This window comes from Lissotriton vulgaris, chromosome 11, assembly GCF_964263255.1.
Source record: "Lissotriton vulgaris chromosome 11, aLisVul1.2, whole genome shotgun sequence".
Classification (NCBI taxonomy): Eukaryota; Metazoa; Chordata; class Amphibia; order Caudata; family Salamandridae; genus Lissotriton; species Lissotriton vulgaris.
Window position 1 is genome coordinate 590,496,155 of NC_141699.1, and position 13,613 is coordinate 590,509,767.

The 13,613-nt window shown below is 41.7% G+C and overlaps 1 protein-coding gene across 2 annotated transcripts in view; it reads right to left on the bottom strand.

The window, feature by feature from the left end:
• HR (HR lysine demethylase and nuclear receptor corepressor) overlaps positions 1-13,613 on the bottom strand; it is a 394,390-nt gene that overhangs the window by 153,203 nt on the left and 227,574 nt on the right. For both annotated transcript variants that reach the window (XM_086943684.1, XM_086943683.1), the window contains 4 exons: positions 9,646-9,767; positions 5,226-5,310; positions 4,267-4,430; positions 2,636-2,857 (listed from right to left, as the gene is read on the bottom strand). In XM_086943684.1, coding sequence (XP_086799810.1) covers positions 2,636-2,857; positions 4,267-4,430; positions 5,226-5,310; positions 9,646-9,767 — 593 coding nt within the window. The remainder of the gene's footprint in view (positions 1-2,635; positions 2,858-4,266; positions 4,431-5,225; positions 5,311-9,645; positions 9,768-13,613) is intronic.

A 13,613-nucleotide genomic window follows, 5' to 3' on the forward strand; every position in this document is an offset into this window, starting at 1 on the left:
CTATGTCTGTGCTCCTCGATTATAAATGAGTGGAGCGAGGTCTGGATATTTATAGTGTCAGCGCAGAGTAGTTAATACCAATAAAGGTAGAAGTGCGGCATCCGATGTCCCATCCTCGCACTAAGTTGGCGGCCTGGCAAATTGCCAGACCTGCCAAATATGGGCTTCCAGTTAAGATCCCTGTAGGCCAGAGGTCCGTGCAAGCGGGCATGTAGCGGCCGGGTTAGGGCCGGTATCTACTCAGATTACAGGTCGGATGCGTGGATGTAGTGAAGCATCTGTACACTGCACATGCACGCTGGAAGTCTAAACCACGCATGTGTCAGATGTATTTACTATTGTGCATGTGCAAGTTAGGGCAATAGTGACAGCCAGTGTATCAGAGATACGGAACCCTTCTCTAAGTGGTTCTATGGAATGCCACACAGTTGGTAAGTCATTAAAATATAGCCCATGGTGTCAATAAAGTGTGTAAAAAAGGAAACCAGTGTGAAAAAATACTGCGCTTATTCTAATGTAGTGTGGCGTTTTGATGCCGCGTAAAGTCACACACATCCAAGGCTATACACATGGTAGATAAGAGAACAGGCGTTTCTTAGGGGTGGTTGGAAACATACATTTCTTAAGGAACGACCAATAAATGAAAGCAAGTAACGGGGCTGTGGTTCTGTAAACAGATCCATCACTAATGATGATGTTAAGATGCTGTAAAAACACTGTGGATGACGCAAGATGCAGTAGTATGTGCACACTGCAGACTATATATACCATATCACATGTAAATTAAACATAACATTTCATCAGATTGTACAGTCTAAATAATAAACATAAAAGCAAAACGATGTTAGGCGTGTGTGACGCTTAACATCATTTTGTTTTATGTTTATTATTTAGACTGTAAAATCTGATGAAATGTTATGTTTAATTTACATGTGATATGGTGTTTTGATTGTCCATAACCTCAGCAAAAGGTAGTTTGGACACTACTGGCATTCAATCTAAGAACCTCAGTAGTGTGTCCGTTGCCAGGCATGAATTTGATACTAAAAAAAGTGGAGTTGAATAAAACAAATATACATTTTTTTATACATTCTGGTATATGTACTGAAATTTCCCTGGATAACTGAATTGATGATCATGAATGTGACATTGAGTATAAATTGTAATTGATCTGAAATGTTTCCTCGAGGGACAACTGTATTTTGTGATTGATTATACCCAGTCCCTAGGGGATTAGTGGGTGGCTCTATTCTATTCAGATTGAATCCAAGCAACTTGGATTTGAGTGAAGGTTTGAAGCTTTCTAAGTTAATGTCATTGAGCTAGGTTGTGCTACTACTTCTATGTTGTTCTTGCCATAAAAAAGGTTCAGGTCGTTGCTGGACATCCAGGTCTGGGTGAGGAGCAGGCAGTGTTTGGAGCATTGGATGTCTGGAGTGGAGGTGATATTTAGGCAGAGTTGTGTATTGTTGGCATATTGGTGAATTTGATACTGTTATCGACGACTAGAATCACAAAAGACTCCATGTAGATGTTGAAATTGACAGGAGATTGCATGAAACCTTGGGGGGCTCTGCAGTTGATAAGGATCTTCTGGGATCTGCAGGTGACAATGTGAACAAACTGATGTCACTTGAAAAGACAGGAAGACAACATTCGAAGGATATTGCCAGTGACTCATATTTGAGATTTCAGGGTGTGAGTGAGTATGGGATGATTGATAGTGTTGAAGGCATCTGAAAGGTCCAGGAAAATCAGGAGACAGAGGTCATCCTTATTTGTGGTCAGGAGTATGCCATCTACAGTGAGTAATATAGCAGTTTACATGCTGTACTGTAAAAGGCCTGTATGCCCAGACGTGGGTCACGTGCACACTGTGGCACTGTAACCAAGCTATTCCTGACTGATGAGCCCAAACAAGGATGAAACCAGTCTTGGGATCATGGAGGACCTGGCATGGCAGTTCTGGCTGGACTGTACCCACTGGAGAAGGATGAAGACTGGGTCCAAACTGAGGTGGCATGGTGTCAAAATAACGATGGGTTATGGTGTGGCTTTGAATAATTACCAGTGGCTGAGGTTAATTCAAGGATTCTATCCACCATTTTAAAAACGCAAGAGGAGGAAAATCTAGTAGTCTTTATCGATCACCAAAATGCAAGCGTGTTTATCCCAGCTAGACACCTTCAAACTACACTCCCACTTTTCAATTTGCTCCCCACCAGAGAACTACTTTATAGGACCATTTGATTAACTGTCCATTTTAGGAACATTTCCTAGAATGCTATGCAAGTGGTAATTAGCTGCCACAGCTTCATTCTCAGCTGCATTTATGAAGGTGAAGTATTAGCAACCACCATTGGTCATCCCCTACTTACATCCACAAAATACTATGCTGTCCATAAACATCTGAACATGTCAAGTCACAATTTTCGTGTTCATCAATATGTTTGGAAATCATGTAAACATGAATGTTCATGAATTTCGATTCTGACATGGAGATTATTAGCTAAGATCTATAGATAAGCAAAGTGTTACTTTGATTGTATTAGATGGCCAATCATGTTTATGCTCCTACATTAAAAATGGGGAGTTTTGTGGCATAAAATAACCAATGTAGGTTCCTATGAGATACCTGGCACTGCCTCCAGTGCTCTTGGAAGCGCCTGTAGTTACTGGTGTCGGTGGGGTCCTGCAGCCAGAGGATGCCTCCTTGAGGAGGTACTGGATACTGGAGGGATGATTCTGGGGGGCTGGGGCTTCGCACCTCCCGGGCATCAACTTGCTGCCTCTCCTGGATCTTCCGCTCCACTACTTGGGCGATGATGTTATCAAGGATGCTGCTTATTCTGTCATCCTATGTATCGGAAAAAGTGGAGGAAAAACTGTCACTGCCACAGTCAATATCAATTGTTCCTTTGTTTACTGTCATCATCTCGAAATTTAAGATAATCCCTAAGATTATCCTCATCCAACAACTCAATCTTATCTCAAACCTCTCTGTCATCATAATCCCATTACCATCAGCCCCGAGCTTGACTCTGTCACGATAACTGAACAACCATCATTAATGAGTCCACCATCCACATCTTTACCCCAGAGCGATCAGCATCATTCCAGACCTTTGCATCTGATCATCATCACCAAGAGCCCCTTGATCATCTTTAAATCCATCTTCATCATGCCAGAGTCTCTTTTCATCCAGATTCCATAAACATAACCACCCAAGCGTATTGCGTTACCTGTAAACTCCTCAGGTCCACACCTCTGCCTAGCATCTTTAAACCTCAACATAAATACCAAAATGACCATCAAAGAGGCCTCATCCCACAGCTAGTCATCCCCCCACAGCTGTTCACAACTCATTTTCAAAATCAAATTACCCCATCAAAAGAAGTTGTTGATCTGCTCACTTTTTTTAATTTATTTTTATTTTTATTTTTTACCATCAGTATTGATCTGCGCACAAATGCAAGTGCTTTAGGCATGTGCCAATGGTTTTCTCTTTCGTATGTTGAGCACCCAAGTTGATCTGCAATATTTAACACTGTAATGACTTTTGAGTCATTCCTCTAGGTGTAAATTAAGTGTTGGTGCTTTTGGTGTAGGTCACACAGTGTGCTTTGATTACAGCTCATGTATAGTTAAAGTCCAGTTACTCTGGATGTCTTAAGGATTGTTAGTAACAGGAAAAGTAGAGTAAGTAACATAACACCGTTTTTCTGTAGGAGCATGTACAAAGGGACAGTGCCCAAACATATCAATCAAACCTATTCATTTGTTCACCTGTTTAAAATTGACATTTAACTCATTGGGATGAGCTCAAGGATCGGCAACAGGACATTGGCAATGGTCTGAGTGTCCAGAAAAAGATGTAAGATAACCATCCTTAGGCCCATCATCATCAACATTTACATCATCATTAAGAGGCCTATCACCATCACTTTACCCATCACCAACTACATGCGTCTTATCTTCACTAAGCCTAGCATTCTAAATGTTCCCATCATCATCCCCACACATCTCATCAATGTGTATCACCAATAATGAGTGCTTCATCACTACACTGTACATCATCAAACTACTGATGCCCATGGATATCACTATGCCAAATCCAGACTCATCTTCTAGGTACAATTACTTTGGATTGTCTTGCTAATCCTTGGGTCAATCCGCAATCCTGATATCTAGTGTTACCTGTTTAAGAAGTATGTAGGCAATGCAGGAAGACTAGTGATAGTTACTTACATTTGCTCAAATACTCACTGTTGGCAATGCAGAAGAGACTGGAGCAAATGCCATGTGAACCCCGGTTTGGCCTAGACATAGCTTGACTGCGGTGGATGTCAGGAGGTCACACAGGGTAGAGTTCTGCGCAGCTGCCTTTGGTCCTTCACCACTCAGTGATTGCTCAGCTGGTTCAGTGCATTCTGGGAAGAGAACATGAAACAGTGTTCAGGCTTCATCATATTTTTTCCGTCCCCATCTGCATGACACATTAAGGGGAGAGGATGTGGCCTAATGGCTAGGGTAGTCAACCGGGTTCGAGTCTCGACAATGCCGCTCAACATCTTGAGATTCTGGGCAAATCACTTAATCTCCCCGTGCCTACCTACATTTTATGTGTCCTTATGTAACGTAACTGGTGCTCATGTACAGTGCTCTGATACCAGATACCTTTGGGTCAAGTTCGCGCTATATAAAAACTCCGGAAAAAACCCACTGAAAAGAGATCAGTCTTACAGATATTAACTACATGATCACAAATGTAATCAGGCATCCATCCCATCTTAGAAGATAGATCAAGATTCATGTAACTCCATTGTAAAGCGTCATGGTCAATAAAGAGTCTTTCTACCAGTATTTGTCTGGTATTCTCAAATCCAGTATCCTCATTTATCAGGTGCCCTGTCATCCCCCCAGATCCAATATCCCCGGTTGTCATTGGTCATGTCACCCAGAGGGATAGGCTTGGTCTGGTGTTTGTCAATACCTAAAAACTGGCAATGGAAAAATATATGTCTGAACCCAAGTCAAAGGGATTAGGTGACGTTCATGTGTCCGACTTCCATGAGTTAGTTATCTTCATCTGTTTGTAGTAGTACTATTGCCAGCAAACTGCTTGGTTCATAATCCCTTCAACTTCTGTTGGGTATACAAAGCCATGAGCGTGACCTAATACAAATGTCCTGCTAGATGCACCCATATCAGAGCTCTAGGCCTACCTTCTTTGATGGCCTTTAATTCAGGCTTGTCCTCACAGTCCCTAGGTTGAAGTGAAGGAGTCTGTGTTCCTTTAAGTTCTTTCTCCTGCAAAAACAGTAGCAGAGTACAAGTCATTATTTCGGACAATAAACCAATTCCACGATTCATCTTTATACCCTATCCAATACCCAGGTTTGATCATGATGATGCCCTTGATCCTGATACGCAGTAGTGAGATAAAACAGGATGCATGCTCATATCTAACCATCTATCCCTGGAGAGTAAACCACAAGTTTTAGTTCCATAAGAGTGGTGGTAATAAGGTGCTGATGGAAAAGAGAACACCATTAAGGATAGCATGTCAGAGAGCCTGACATAATCTATCTTCAAGCCTGTGGATAATTTTTGGTCTACAAACTGACCTTGCAGAATCTCTGTGTAGTTGAAGTGTGCTTGCCAAAGTGCACATCAGAAAAGAGTGACAAGTATTCCAGTGCAGCTTGGCTTCAGGGGCCTGCCTTTGGCTTCATCAGAAACAGGATTCACAAAGGCATCCTGCTCCAAATGTAAATCATACATCCTCATGATCTTACGATTTCTATTGTTTAGCTAAGCACACTATTTGGCTTGTGAGGAAAACAAGGGTCTCTCTCTGTTGACTAGTCCCTTTTCCAAGCTACCTGTGTTCTAAAGGCCAGTGGTCCAAAGTAAAGAGGAAATAACTTGATGTTTAATTATATCCTAAGATGAATACATAGAGCAAGAGGCAGGGATTCAACCTGTACTGTCCACTTATACTTTTATCCAAGAGGGGAAGGTACCCATGACAGGCTTGCTTGATGGTTATGGAGAGTCCTCCATTCTCCCTCAAATTCAACATTTTATGCTGTACTGTGAGTTAAGACATTAGTACTATGCGGAATTACGAAAGCGCCAGCAAAAGAGACTTACACCTGCCATAGATTGGCTTCTTGCCTGCAGAGCCTCTTAATTGTAACACAAAGGCTACTTATTTAAGATCATATCGCAAAACCACCAATGAACAGGGGAATTTATCTAGCATCCTTTACCCATCCTCTTCGGAGATCCCACCTAATGTCCTCTACACTTAGATGTGAATTAGGTATTCACTGGCAAAAGGTGCCCCTGCTTACAGTATTATCCAGTGGATAGTATTTCTTTAGTCACAGAAAATATGAGTTTATTGGAGGTCCTTCATTGATGTACTTTTTAGGTGCTTTAAAGGGTGCTAGGCGGATGAAACATCATTCCAAAAACGCTGCTGGAGCTGGGAAGCCTGATTCCTTGGCTAACCATTTTAAGAAGGTCAGGGGCAGAAAAGCTTGCACCAGCAACCATTTGAGATAAACTTCTGCTGTGAGCAAGCAACCTCTAAGTGTAGGATCTAGTTGTGAAGAGGGGTGTAAGGACAAAGACAATTGACATAGAACATACTCTCCTGCTGATCTGTCTAGTTGATAGGATTTCCTCTTTAGGTTAAAGTAAACTAAACTAAGTGCATAGTACATACTCTCCTGCTAATCTCTCCACTGGATAGACTTTTTTCCTTTAGGCTAAAGTAAACAAAATGAAAGGTTTTCTGAGGTGAGTGTAGATCACATTAGGTGTTTTCTTAACATTTGGAACTTGGTTTGGAAGAATTCCACTTTAGCTAATAGACATATGGATTCCTATGTATGTTGGAATTATGGTTACTTTCTATTCAATTTTATGGACTAGATTTCTTTAATTTTTACATCTCTTGAAATTTGTTACCTTACTATGTTCAATTTTACTTCATATTTAAATGTGTATGTCATATGCCTACATGCGTGGAAGTATACACTTAGCCGGATAAAAAAGAGTGAGCTAGGATTTTTTTAATCCAACATTTCCCTTTAAGTACAGTGTTTCCTCCGCTTTATTTGGTGGTAGAGCTGACCCTGAACTTGCTAGGTTCAAGTCAATCCTCCTGCCTTGGCAATGCTGACGTAAACCTCAAAACCTTTTCCTGCGCTTACAATGTCAACCACTGTACTGGAATGTGTCTGTAAGCACCAGCCTGCCCCGAAACCTTATAAAAAAGCATAGTACTTGTGCAACGATACAGAGATCCCCTGCTCTGGGGAAAGACCGCATTGACCCCAACATCCTCAACCTAGTTGAAAGAGGCATTGGCCCCAACACTATATAGACAAAGAAAGAGCTCAGCAGGCCTGCTGAGGCAACCTCACTTATAAGAAAGAGTGCCCAGCAGGCCGCTGTATCAGCAAAGCCTTTTAGAATGTAGCAAAATCAATCATGCTGCACCTTCTGATTTCTCAACTAAATAAACAAACAAGAGGTACCTGGTCAGATTGCTTGACACGCATTGGTGGCTCTTCCTCTAAACTTGCGCACTACACCGCTGGCATGACGCATGCGCGCACCTTGTCTGAATCTATTTGGTGCCGCCGCTATCGCTGCTACACGCGAACGGTGCTGTTACGCTGCGCATGCGCATAGCGTCCTTGCACGGCGCATGCGCTTTCAGACTTCGGCTGGACACACTACACGCGCACACGCAGCAGCATTTCTTCACAGCGCTAACCTGTAGCGCATGCGCGTTTAACACCAGCTGCCACCAACAAAACGAGTCAGTCAGCATAAACCAATGGGCACGCTGTGTTTATTAAAAACGCCGTTTTTCGCGCGTTTTTTGGCAATTAACCAATTAGAGGGTGTATTTAACTCAGCACTTCACATAGCTGAGATCACCTCCACTCCCACTTGGACGCTGGCCATTGGGGTACCGACGGACAGGTATGGCCCCAGCTGACCCTGAGATTTTGGAACTAGTATGATTAAGCTTTAGCATTTGTTTAATCAACTTTAAACTCTGTGGTTTATTCAACTTCAGTTTGGCTGTCCTACTTGCACTAACCTAGCCTGTTTTGGTCTCTCCTACATAAATTCCTGCATGTGGGTCTAGCTTGCATCTACAGCCCACCTTTAGAACCAACTTTTACAATAAGTATTATTCCCTAGCCTAGTCACAACCATGTATTTTTGTCTGGGTTGAGTCTCTTTTTAATCAACTAGTTTTAGTTAGTGTCTAAATATACATATGGATAAGTAGAGCATATACACTCTGTACCTCAATAGATCTATTCATTAGAGGTCACTATACTTTTCCATCTCTAACAGAGCGGGGCCTCCTTCTTTCCCGAGTGGGTGCCGGGTGAGGTGAGGCGTTTTCCCAGAGATTGCTGGGTGAGTAGAACATAGATTAATGAACACTGTGCAACTAACTTAGTTGTAATTCAGAAGACAATTGTAGCTTCTGAAGGGCTGAGAATAGTTTTCTGCAGCCACTGCTTATTCTATGTTGTGTTGTGTCTTTTGAAGTGCCACTGTTTCACAAATTGCCTCTCACATTCCCCTTTTTCTATTTAGGAAAATCAAGACCAATTGGACGACTACCAGGGAATACTTTGGGCTCAAAGATCCGGTAGGATTAATCCAAAATGTTAACTACACTTCTAGTTTCTAATAGTGCAGATGCATAACATCTTAAGGTCCTGAAGAAAGCTCGGACTAGTTGTCCCCCGAGCTGAAACATGTCGATCACTATGCACTACGCCATGACATAGCCATTTTTTAAGACTATGAGGCGTCGTTTTTACTCTTGACCCTGGACAATACTGAATAAACATATTTTTTGTCCCAGGAGCCAATTTTACAATCACCTTTATTTTTGGTTTTCACTAGCACTGCACTCCATTGGTCCTACCTCTGTAATACTGTGGTTAAGAAAATCACCTTCCAGAACCTATCTCTGCATCATTACTAGGTGCATCGGGAGAAAATCTTGGTTCATGGTCTATATCCCACATGACGACACTCCACCAATAAGGGTGGGCTGATGGGACTTTTTCTAACCCAGTATTATCACTGGGAGGATAATTTGGTGTAGTGGCCTCCCTGGCACAACACTACTCATAGATAAGCAATCTGACCAGGTACCTCTTGTTTGTTTATTTAGTTGATAAAAGGGGTTGGAGCTACCATGGTCATTAAACTTTCCCCTGTTGACCCCCCCACCCTCTTTTCCTTCTGATTTCTCCCCAGATGGGTACCAAAATAGCAACATACAAACATTTTCTAGAATATTTGTTTAGGATAACAAACAGAAAGGCACCCTGTAATATTATGACGACCCTTCTCTTTGGCCCTATAGGACTACTTAGTGCAAAATCTTCCCTTGCAATAGAAACTAGTTGCAAATGACACTCTTTTTTGCTCATGCAATCAGTAATGATGAATATAAGTGGAAATTAAATCTGTCTGGGTCTAGAAGTAACCTTTGTACTAATGTTGCAGATCACCTCTAATGCACCAACTTTAAATACTGATATTATCAATCTTCCCCTTTTTCCACCCAGCTGTAAATGTTAATACCTTGGATAAGGAGATTCCGAGCAGCACTGCATCCGTCAGGAAAGCTTGCCGGCAGTGGCAGTTTGCGCTGATATTGCACTTCACCCGCATATCGTGCATCGCCTTCCACAGATGAGACAGAGCTAAGAATAAAGAGTTGAATAGACGTTTAAAAATGTGGGAAATAAAGAAATGTTAGTGTAAAGATCACAGGTGAATTAGAAATCCATCCACTCCCAAAATGGTAGGCTATGAAAGGGACAGAAGACAATGACAATCTGACACAGCCAATCAGAGCAAGCAGAGTGAAACAAGATGTTAGGGGAAACTAGCTGAAGATGAAGGGAGTGGGAGCAGGGAAGAACACAGGTTATAGGAAACCAGCTCAGAGGTTTATAGCAAACCAACCCAAGACCTAGAAGGGGGCAGAAGGGCAAGGTTTATGGGAACCCCAGCAAGACAATGAGAGGGCAGCAGAGAGGGACAAGAACTATACGAAACCGATCCACAACCTTGAAAAAAGGACATCAGAAATTCACAAAAGTTATATAAAATCAATCTAAGACTAAGAGTATGGACAAAGGACATGGGTTATAGGACAGCCACTCAAGTACACAAAGGGGCGTAACTAGAGGCTTAGCTGGTGGAATAATCTACGACCAAGAAAGGGGAGGCAGATGGAAAGGGTTGTAGGAAAGTAAGCCAAGACCTAGTGGGGAAAAGCAGAGGGACAATAATATTGAAAACTACTCCAAGACCAAGTCAGCATGGTAGAGAGGAATGGGGGTTATAGGAAAGTAACCAAGGGCTAAAGAGAGGAACAGCAGAGAGTAACAACGGGCATATGATAAGTGTACAAGACTTTAAAAAACAGACATGCAGGCACTCTAACCCAAGACCATGCGAGACGGCAGAGAGCAACAATCTTTAGATGAAAGCAACTTGAGATTGAAGATATCAACCTATTCCAAAATTAAGAGACTTTATGGCATAAAGGAATAGTGGTTATGCTAAGCCAAGCATAGACAATGTAGTGGGAGTAAAGATGAACAAGGGCTATAGGAAACCTGGAACAAAATCAAAGGGTATGATCTTGGAACAACACCGTCTAATAAAAACAAATCCCAGAGAGAATGGATGCACAAAGAGTCAGGGAACCAGCAGAAGATGAAGATGGGAGCATAGAAGAAAACTGTTATGTTAATCCTGCCCAAGAACAAAAGAAAGGGTTCCAGAGAGGGACATGGGTCACACAGAACCAGTTCAATGTCCCTCTGCATGCGGGTAAAAGCAACACTAGCATTTCCATCACCATGTCAATCTCTGCTGGGAATGTTTAGGGGAATAGGCATCGGTACACATGGACCATTTGCTGATTATCAAAAAATACTCCTATTAGGCCTTTGAGGCTGAATTATGTACGGGTTTGCTTGTTATTATATAAAGAGGGTATGTAGTCAAGTAGATTGTGCCAGACTGCATTGTTCTGGTGACATATATTAGACTGATTCCCATGGAATTGGGTTACTTTTCTAATGGTGCAGTGAGAATTGTGGGAATTGTACCCAGAGTAAATAAAAGCAATAGTGTCAGACGTACTGCACCACTAGTTCAAACATTTGCATTACAGTTTCGTTCCCAGTTGTAGGAAACAAATTCAAGAACATGACGGGAACTAGAGAAGAACAAAATCAAATGAGAACAGCGAGAAGACAAGATAAGAGTTGGTTAAAGAGAAAGAAACAAACATTGGGAAAATTATCTGAAGATCATTAGACAGGGTTCAGAGAATAGGAAGTGGTGAAGGATACCTACCCAAGCAAGAGGGGGGAGAAGGACAATGATTTTAGAAAAACAGTCAAATGAAAGTGAGCTAAGGGTTATTTAAAACCTTACTAAACTAAGAGAAAGGGAGCAGAGATGGGAAAGTGTTATAGCAAATCATCAACCAGAAGACCAAGAGACTAGGAGATAGGAAAACAAAGGCTTGAGGAAAATAAGCAAAATCTAAGTCAGGGTGTGCAGAGAAGGATAGGGTGTATAGAAGTTAAGTATATATAAAGGAAAGAGAGGGGCTCTTAATAACCCAAAGGGAAATGGAGCGCCAATATACTGCAAAGTAAAACAAAGAGTTTTCCCAATGGGGAGTAATATTTCCTGCTCCTAGATCAGGACTCAAACTGACAAACACCAATCACACCATTCATTTTGTGGAACTGGAGAACACTTACCAAGAAGGAACATACCCAAACGAATTATAATTAAAAAAGTATACAATTTATTAAAAACTTTTGTTACAAAAGATATCAATGAATCATCAGTTAAAAACATATATTGCACAAAAATACACAGGTAAAAAACACAGTAGAAACCACCTAATGTGGACGTGGAGAAATTAATCTAAGGAGACACTAATATCTGTCTTTGTCATTTCATTTCGGACCCTCCTTTGTCAACAATAGGAGGAATATTATTCCTTTAGACCGGATTCATTGTTGGCAACGCCGAATATGACTTATGGATTGGCGTCGACGCGTTTCGGAAGCATCAACTGATAAAGACTTCCTTCCTCAGGACAATTTGTGTTTTTATTCTCCACACGCAAAAGTGTTAAACCGAGATGGTTATGTTGCTGGTGGAAATCTACCCGGTATGTAGTATTCCACTGATTTTCGCCTGTAGTGTCATCAAGCTTCTACCATCCTATCTTAATATATGGTCAAGCGTTTTTATTTCACAACTCATCTGTTTGAAGATTAATCCAAAACGGACTTGGCACAATCCTTATTGTTTGCACAAGTGGGCGTGCTGGATTTAATGCTTCCCTTCTGTTTTTAGTTCTGTGTTACTAAAAAAACGGATCCGGTCTCCGCGAAGGGGGTTCTGTATTGCAGCCGGGTAGTTTGACACACGTGGCTAATGTCGGCACACGGCTGCTTTTCCCGGGACTGCTCTGCGTGGCGTCTACTCGATCACCGCTTCTTTTGTAAATATGTCGACATATAAGAAGCGGTGATCGAGTAGACGCCACGCAGAGCAGTCCCGGGAAAACCAGCCGTCTTGTTACATTATTACGATGAGTGTTCTGTATATGAGGTTCCATAGCCAGACTAATGGGTGGGAGGACGCTGCACACCCATGATGTGTAAATTTTCTGATGGGAAAGTGTTAAATACTATATTGTATCTATTTAAAGTCCTAAAAACTTTTATAGTGATCTCTCATGAAACAAATTTACCCAAAACTCTAGACAAGCACAGTCAAAAGCCGCTTCTGCATCAATACAAAAAGTGGTAAATGAACTGTTACGTCTCAAGCGGATTTGCAGTACAACAGAGCAATTTAATGTCTGCAGTCAATCATGCTTGGAACGCATGCGACAGAGAGGGTATAGCGAAAAGATCCTAGAGAGAGCCATGACAAAAACTAACGAGAGACCCAGAACTACCTTGTTACCCTGCACTAATGAGTTAAATGTAAATACAGCAGAAGAGAATAGTTCTCCAAGACTTATCACCACTTACTGTAGACAGGAACGCAAAATACGTAACATCTTGAATAAAAATTGGCCCATAGTTCTTACTGACCCAATCTTGAAAAATACGTTATCCGAACGTCCAAATGTGACATTCAAAAAATCTAAGAACGTAGCTAATCTCTTATCCAAAGAGATTCCCATTGGGTCTAGCAGCATACAAACCTGGATGCCCACAAGAAATGGCTTTCGTAAATGCGCAACTTGTAGGGCTTGTAAGTTTGGAGCCAACACTGCCACATATAGCACCCCGTTCAAAACCAAAGAACTACCGATCAGGGGAAAATATGACTGCCGTACTGAGTACGCTATATACGTCCTCACTTGTACATGCGGCATACGCTATGTGGGCAGTACAAAAAATCCCGTGTATATGCGTATCCTACAGCACATTCGTGCAATTATCAATAGTCACCCAGCCTACCCGGTTGCCAGACATTTTAAAATAAGTCAC